This window comes from Eutrema salsugineum, unplaced genomic scaffold, assembly GCF_000478725.1.
Source record: "Eutrema salsugineum unplaced genomic scaffold, Eutsalg1_0 scaffold_61, whole genome shotgun sequence".
NCBI lineage: Eukaryota > Viridiplantae > Streptophyta > Magnoliopsida > Brassicales > Brassicaceae > Eutrema > Eutrema salsugineum.
Genome location: NW_006256542.1, coordinates 6,675 through 15,604, shown reverse-complemented (window position 1 = coordinate 15,604; position 8,930 = coordinate 6,675). Strand labels below are relative to the sequence as shown.

Below are 8,930 nucleotides of genomic sequence, written 5' to 3'. Positions count from 1 at the left end.
ATTTAAAATATATATTGAATATTATTAAGTAATTTACAGTTATATAAAAATTAATACATATCTATCAATATTTTTAATTAGTTATAACATAAATTTTTTTTAACATTAATATAAATATTAGTTAAGAGTCAATTAATAAAACAAACTTTTCATATTCTTTAAATGCTTTAAAATTTAATATTAATTTTTTATTAATTAAAATTAATAAAAAATAACTGCACAGAGAAAAGAAATACTGCAAGAAATAAATAGAAAAGAGAATACTGCAAATGCAAACCAAAATGGCAAAATCAAATCCATATTCTAAAATTACAAGACATAACAAAGTACAAATTACAAATCAAAGTTTTAGTTTCAGCACATAAGTTCTAAAGTACAAATACAAAACAAAGTTTTAGTTCCAGCACATAAATTACGTAATTTTTGGTTTTGAAATTGTGAAAATTTGCAATCCTGCTAATTAAGAACTTAGAAAGAAGATGTCCATTTTCTGTACTCCACTCTCTCATAATCTCATTTAGCTAATTTGTATTTCAAGATTTTCCATACTAAAAAAAAAAAATCATCCGCATAATGCATTTTCGGCTAAAACTCTCCTTAATTTTATTGTTTATTTACTCAGTAAATTTTAGTTAGTATTTACCTTTTACATTTTAAATTTTGGTTTTATTTCCGATTTAAGCTAATTTTAGCAAATTTGTATTTCAAAACTTTCCATACTAAAGAAAAAAAAAACTAAACCCTTTCTCAACAAAATTTTAGCTAATTTATATTTCAATTTTTTTTAATCTGGTCACATTTTTGTATTTATTTATTGTTTTATTAATGAGACATATAATGTACTACGTCTGATTTCGGGTTTTCTCAAACCAAACCGAAACCAAGCTAAGTATCAACCAAAATGAACCAAACTAAACCAACCGAAAGAAAATAGAATGCTTAATCGATCCACGGTTTAAGGTAACCGAATCCATATCCGAAATGTTGAATGTTCAACCATACGGATTTAGAATCGTTTAATTGGCAATTTGTATTTGCTCAAGAGCTTTCTTTCTCCACTTCTCTTTCTCCACGAAATCCGCATCTAAGAACCTCGACACAAATCCCCAAACCCTAAAAACATCATCGAAATTCGTCATAAACCCTAACCTAACACTCACAACTGACACTCTCAAACTCATCAGGTTCTGTTTCTCGTCGTCGCTTCTTCTCTTGTTTTTCCCGATCCTAATTTTCTGCAAATACGCGCATCGCAAGCTTATCTTCTCCCTCTCCGCGAGCCTCTCCACCACTAAAGGATCGACCTTTTCTCCTTGCCAGTCGAAAATGTTGAACGAGATCGACGGTCCTCGATTCGTTCTCGTCTTGGGCCCGCAGATTTTGACCAGAGGCATCTCTGTTTCATGAGACCCAGGGTGTTTCAGAGTCATCAAGGCTCGAACCAGCCACAAAGTCAACGACTTTAACCTACGACTGATCAGTATCAGCCCCAGAGAATCTGCGTGGTCTAAACCTCGAAACTCAATAATTGCTCTATCATCTTCTTCGATTTCAGTGGCAGAAGTAGACGCCTTGTGGTCCTCGTAACCTTTTCCAAGGGTAATCTCGTCATTTTCAGTTTTCCAAGCTGGTTCGGCTTTTAACGCCGTGAGATTCGCCGGATTCGTGACGTGTTCAGGTGCTTCTGACAAAGCTTGAGAGCTAGATTTCTTTATGAACAAGCAACCGAAACCGGAAGGATCGTCTTTTCCTAAAACCTCTGTAAAAGAACAGATGAGGAAATCTGGCTGAAACAGAGAGAGACCTAAAGTCTCCATGTCTTTGGAACCTAAAGCAGAGGTGTCGAGCAACACGTGCCATTCGTTTTCTTGGGCTAAACTCATCCACGAGTAAGAGTACGAAGCTCCTGTGACCAGAGATTGAAGGGGAAACACAAAGAGTCCTCTTTTATCTTCTTTCCCTCTTCTTCTTCTTCTCTTATTGCTCTTGGCGATTTTCCTCTTCAGTTTCTCCGAGACGATCTCTGTGCTCGGCCTGACGATTTCAAACATCTGGCAATGTAGTTCAACACATCTCCATGATGCCTTGGAACAAAGCCTGAGCGCCTCACAAGCCTGCAGAGTAGAACACTTACTCTATAAAATGAACTAAGAAAATGAAAAAAGAGAATATATGATATAGATGCATGGGTCCACGCAAATAGAGCAGGAGCAGATTTTTATTCAATCTTCATACTTGTTTGCATAGAAAATCTATAAGCGCCAAAAAGCATGTACTCCACCTTTTCTAGTTCCTTATTTCTGTACAAAACGACACCAATATTGTATAGCGAGGCTAATAGATACTTGAGTTCTTGAGATCGGATCCATGGACTGGTAATTACATCCTCAACTAGATGTGCACTGATCTGAAAAGGAAGATGTTGGATCACCAAGTTAGATTTATGATAAAATGTTGGTAACTTGAACGATATTTTCCACTGATTTGTCTGCATTGCACATAAATACCTAACCTCCAATTTAAGCTGGGTTCTCAGTGAGATAATGAAAGCAGCCATAGCCACGTTTAACAAAGCTTTGTTATTGTAAGTTGCTCTACCTCCCGTGTCAGACGGGCATCTAAGAAGTGGGTAAACAGCGGTGAGAAATGCATTCAACCCACAGAAGAAGATTTTACAAAAGAATATAGCGTAAGGGAGATAATGATCACCTTACCTCTGAAGGAAGAGACAACCATCACAATATTGGAGAAAAACATCATGAATAGTAGACAGGTGAGCCGAAGCGCAGGGCATTTCTGACTTCAAAACAATCTTTCTTTTCACTGAATTTATCAAGTCCGCAAGCGGTTGGCACAAGAAACTCAAGGCATCTACATACTGTGGCCAACAAGTCTTCTTGTTTCTGTTTTTACAGCTATCATTCGTTTTATTGTTGTAGTTCTTATGTCCACCAATCAATGATCCATCAGTCTGATTGCGTACAGCACCTGAGTAACTATCAACCATGGCGAGTAAAGAAACTAAGCTTTGCCACCTAGCCTCATCATCAAGCAAAGCTTGAATCTTCCAATCATCTGTTGCATCTTTAACCTTACTTTCTCCAAACGTGGAATCGTAAACCGTGATGGACAGCCCGGACGAATAAAGTCTAAGAATCTGATTAAGTTGTGGTATTGCCTGCCAAGCAGTCACTTTATAGATTAACTCATACACCAGGATACTTCCTGAATAAGTTGAGGCGGGTTTACATGCCAAGGAGAGAGAAAATACCTCGGAGAAGTTAGCTGCCATCTCATTTAAATATTTTGAAACTTTTCCACAGTACATGTCTCCGGCTGCTCGAACTTTGTGAGCGCAATAAGAGACTAGGTCAACAAACTCCATTAAATCCTCATTAGTATCAGCCTGAAAAAGGAGCTGTGTTATAAGACGTTGCAAGTTTTCGGTAGAGCTTCAACTGAGTAGCTAGCAGGAACCTAAAGTCACCCGATCCAGCAACAGGTGGAGGAGCAGGTGACACCAGAATATAAGGAAAGATATATCTTTGAAATAGTTACTCGATGTACACAGGACTACAGGAGTCAGGATGCAAGGCTTACCACGAATTGGCAAGTTAAGCTGCGCAACAAAGACATTGAAATGTCAATGGTCACTGACATTCTTCTATCCTTCAATCCGAACAGAACAGAAAGCACCTCACGAGCAAACTAGAAACGGGCATTGGATTTGATTATCTATTAGATGACAGCATGTAAAAGAACAGCAGAAGCAAGAAGGGAAGACATCAAAGGACAAAACTCACCTTATAAATTCGATCTTTTGACAATGCAAATTTATAGTGTTCCTTCACAGTTGAATCACAGAAAGAACGCACGAAATCCCCATCAAAACGCTCAGCCTCTTTAACCAGAGAAAGAGCACATTTACCCAGATTTGTCACGAGCACTCTGTGCAATTTCTCATACGCCTTGGCATCTAAGACCCTGCACAGTAACAAAGTTTCAGGCTGTGGCATTTCTTGAAAGAAAAATTTGAAGTTCCTTAGTGTGAAACGGAAGCAGCATTAATCCAAAATCAAAGAAGAAAGTTAATCCCACACAGACCTGAACCAAGCTCTGACCTCCTCGAGCAAGAGAAGGGCTGTTCTGTACGGCTTATCATCTGTTTGAAGGGCCATTCCAATAGCCTTGAAGACAGCCGCCACAGCCTCTACTATAACCATCGCAAGCTCCGCCTCTCCGTCCTGAACCTCCGGCAACAACCGGCACTTCCGGGAGCTAATACCGGAGCCTCTTAGCCTCTCCAGAACCTTGAACGCTTGGGCACTAACACGCTCATAAAACCCCCAAGCATCGAGACAGTAAATCATTCGCAGCCTCTGAAGCTGAACTGTATGGGGCTTGCAGGCTAACTGAGCGGAGAACGATTCAAGGCAATCCAAGCAGAGTTCGTACGCCCTGAACAGATCTCCGGCCGATTCACGAGCTTCCTTGTCGGGATTCGCGGCGACGGAGAGCCGTTTGGGGAAGAGCGAGATCGATTTGTTGAGGAAAGGAAGGAATTGCTTGCCGAGGGATCGAACCGTAACTGTTCGGTCTTGTTTCCGGGAAGTCGATGATAGAGCAGAGAAAGGTCGAAGGTAATCGGAGAAGGAGGAGAAGACATCGCCGGCGTGGGAGGATTCGATGAGAGAAAGAAGACGGACTTCATCAGTGGCCGCCATTTTTTTTGGTTTCGAATTTGTGAAAATTTTGGTAATCCCCCTCTAATTGAGAACTTAGAAGAAGATGCACATTAGAGAAGGTCTACACTCTCTGTCGCTCATCATCTCATTTTCAAGTCTTTTACACTTTAGTTTATGTGTGTGACGGTATAAATTTTTGAAGACGAAATGGTTATCTTATTCCACTTGTTAACTATGTAACCCAAGTCTGAAATAAATTTGTTCTCTTATTAGAAAAACTAAAACAGTACAATAAGGTCTTTTAAATAGAGTTTAACGATACAAACCACATAAATGTCACGATACAACTGAAACTTAAACAGTACAAATAACTCTATGATGTTATTTTTGTGAAATGGGTAATACCAGCAGCTACAGCAATCCCAATAATACCCAACACAACAGTCAACCCAGCTTGGATAGATGAAACATTATAGGCTTGCTTCCAAATTGCTGTAGTGAACAATTGAACAACCAATGCAAAAAGGGCAGTCACCAATAGTCTTAACTTGTATGATTTGATGAAACCTCCAGCAATCATTGGGATGATTGCACCAAGGAACATCCACACCACTGATTTGCCAATCCTTTTTTTGAGTTTGTCTCTTCCCTCTTCATCCATCTAAATATTGAAGTCAGAATTAAACTATTGAAACAACAAAAAAGAGTAAGAAAGGAGTATACTTACATTGGTTTGAGCAATGATGGTGATCATGTTTTTGCAGATTTTCCCTGCCACACTTCCAAGAAAGTTTGCCAAACAGTTTATGAAAAGAAACTGTTTCAGATCTTTGTTTCCATAGGTGCAGTTGTAGGCTGTTGTTGTCACAAGGCTTGCCATCAACTCACCCAGTTCATCTCCTCCAACAAAACCTGTTGGTGCAAAGAATTGTTGCAAGCCAGTGGGGAGGCCATCATAAGCCATCTTAAGATAAGAGTTTTCTTTGAGTACTTTCTCAGGCTTCTGCAAAAATCACATCCAACATAAGCTTAAAATAAATCCTCAAATAACTCTTACAAAAAGTTACAAGAGCAAACCTAACCTTGATAAGAAGTTCAGATTCACTTTTATCCTTCCCCTGCTCCTCCATAGTCTTTTGCAGATCTTCAACCAGCTTGGTAAGCTGTTGGTTCTCATTCTTAAGCTTCTGCACTTTCTCCTCCAGATACTTTATTTTCTGCATTCTCAGAGCCCCCATCTCTTCTCGCAGATTCTTTCTCTCCTCATCCACTAAAGCCATCTCATCAAGCAGATGTTCCACCTATCAAATTCAGTAGGATCATCAGAAACCTCATACAAATATAACCTCATCAATAATCATCCTAACTTTAAGCTGCATAGACAGCACATTCTTCTCTGTCACAGACAGAGAGCGGTGACGTTGGATGAGTGGTGGAGTCATCCGCCGCCGCAGAAACTTCCCTGACCCATCAGCATTAGATTGAGCTGCCTTGTTACGGGAAGACGGTTTCCTTGACCTCTTGGTGCTGTTGTTGCCTTTTAGATTCATGGCTGCAAGTTCATTAGCTAATGACTCACACTGGCTGCAACCACCCTCTGAAGAAGAAGAAGAATCTGACGCCTCTCTAAACCAAGCTTTCAACAACGCTTTCCCAAACCGATCAATGTCTCGGTCTGTTACGTCCCATAGAGTCGCCACAATGGCAGGTAAGAAAATCTGTAAGCGCAAGGGAAAAAGCAGAGTCTTCTTTGCCAGTCAAATGTTGTAATACATCTGCAGGAAAGTGATAAGGATATGATTGACGAACCTGAACCTCAGGATCTAACAGAAGAATGATCTTCAAAAGCATCTCATTTACTTCCATTTTGCACTTGGACTTGAGATCTTTTACCAGTTTTTTCTGTACAGAGTCGGGCAATTTGTAGTTTGACAAGTCTCCAAGAAGCAGACATTTCCAGGGACCCAGCCAGGAAGCTTCTAGACTCCTAGAACAAAAGAGTGGTTACCCAATGTTCTTAAGACTTTCATCCCAGTAAAATATCCTTCAAACTGTGTTATATGTCCAAACCAACCGGTGCAGCTCCAAACAAGACGAAGAAGGAAGAAGAGCTTCAACTCTTTTTTTCCTTGTGATACCAGTTGGTACACCATAACACACCGGTGCAGCTCCAATCAAGTATGGCAATGTACACGCTTCTCGAGCCGCAGCGATGAATGAACCGATTTTGCGTCCATGCTTGTGGTTACACTCAACCTTCCCTGACCCATCAGCATTCGATTGAGCTGGCTTGTTACGCGAAGACGGTTTCCTTGACCTCTTGGTGTTGTTGTTGCCTTTTAGATTCATGGCTGCAAGTTCATTTGCTAATGACTCACACTGGCTGAAACCACCCTCTGAAGAAGAAGAAGAAGAATCTGACCTCTCTCTCAACCAAGCTTCCAACAACGCTTTCCCAAGCCTACATAGCAACCTCGGTGGTTAATCGCTTATTGAAGGAAGAAGGTGAAGACATCTCGGTGGTTAATAGCTTACTTCTCTCACATTGACGGAAGGAGCAGAGAAAATGGAAGACGAGAGAAGCCACAAAACAGAGAGCGGTGACGTTGGATGAGTGGTGGAGTCGTCCGCAGTCGCAGAAACAGGCGGTGGTTGTGGTGGACAAGTCGTGATGTAGGTGGAGTCAAGGAGGTTTGAGGCACGGCGAGGAGGGCGATGGTTGTTGAAGGAAGAAAGTGAAGACATCTCGGTGGTGAATCGCTTATTTCTCTCACATTTTCGGAAAACAGAAGACGAGAGAAGCCACAAACAGAGAGTGGTGGAGTCGTCCGCCGCCGCAGAAGCAGGCGGTGATTGTGGTGAACAGGGTCTTGATGTAGGTGGAGTCAAGTAGGTTTGGAGCACGACGAGGAGGGCAATGGTTGTTGAAGGAAGAAGGTGAAGACATCTCAGTGTTTAATCTCTTATTTCTCTCACCGGAGCAGGAGGAGGAGCAGCATTTCAGCACCCAAAAGAGGAGAGTACCTACTTGAAAATGAAAAAAAATGAACGATAAACAAAAAATGAAATATCTCACCATGGTCGAAGGATGCTGAGGAGCAGAAGCAGAAGCAGAACCGCCGTTGATATCGCCGCCGGAATCCTCCATGACTACAAAAAGCATAAAAGAAAAAGGAAGAGAGAGAGATAGGCGAGGGAGGGAGAAGAAAGAAAAACAAACTTTGTCGTTTTGTTCAAAGGTTTCTAAAAAAATCACTTTATTTTTATTTTTTTATCGGTAGCTAAATTTGTATACCAAATCGAACTATACATTTCATTTGATATTTCTTCTATATATTTTTTTGGGGGGTTCAAAAGTTCAAAACACAGTAAATAAAGAAATGCTTTTTGGTTGCAAATAGTAAATAGTATCATTTTGAGCTGTAAAAATAAATTTTTATCCCAGGATTAAAACAAAAAAATTATTTGCTGATGTCAATGTCATTATTATGTAGATTAATTAAAAATAGCTAACAGCATCATGCCCATCATGCATGCAGAGAGGTTTGCGTATTCAACACACGCTAGGATCAAATCACTACAATCCATTTTACCAAAAAAAAAAAAAAATATATATCACTACAATCCAGTTGGGTCCCACATTAGAATAAGGTCGATTTTATTATGTTACATAATAGAAGTTACATGTAATCTAAATAGTTAGAAGAAAAAAATTCCTATGTGTAGGCCAAATACTTAATTTTATCCGTTTGAAGCTTTATTACAATTGTTCGTGTAATTCAGTTTGAATGTTAAGTAAAAAAAAAAAAAAAAAAAATTCAGTGGTGTAACTAGTGAATTCTATGGGTAGGGGATAATTACTTATTTATATCCGTCCAAAACTTTATTACAATTTGTTAATATAAATTACATAACACTTCTTCCATCATTTTTTTTCCATGTTAGTTCTTCCATATTTTTAAAAAAAGAAACACCTTCTTTATTATCAATTTGAAGATCCACACAGAAAATGAGTATACATCCAAACAGGAGGTAAAAAAAACGAAACATAATCAGATTGCATTTCATGTAATTACTTCCATATTTGTTTCACATTTGTATTTGTAATTTTAAATTATATCTAATATTCGTGCCAAAAAAATATCTGATAGATATATTAAAATAATATACTGAAAAATATGGAAGAAATGTTATGTAATTTACCATAGCAAATTTTTTTAAAAAATTTGTAATAATTTTTTAAAT

The 8,930-nt window shown here is 39.0% G+C and overlaps 1 protein-coding gene across 1 annotated transcript; it reads right to left on the bottom strand.

Annotated features, from left to right (window-relative positions):
• Positions 1-778: 778 nt before the first annotated feature.
• On the bottom strand, positions 779-4,858 carry LOC18011492 (separase). The gene is made up of 8 exons (XM_006393716.2): positions 4,105-4,858; positions 3,804-3,984; positions 3,601-3,708; positions 3,272-3,406; positions 2,715-3,178; positions 2,513-2,618; positions 2,282-2,407; positions 779-2,114 (listed from the first exon to the last, which is right to left on the bottom strand). Exons 1-8 carry the CDS (start codon positions 4,722-4,724, stop codon positions 1,017-1,019), a joined length of 2,838 nt encoding a protein of 945 aa, XP_006393778.2. The 5' UTR covers positions 4,725-4,858; the 3' UTR covers positions 779-1,016.
• Between the last annotated feature and the right edge of the window lie 4,072 nt (positions 4,859-8,930).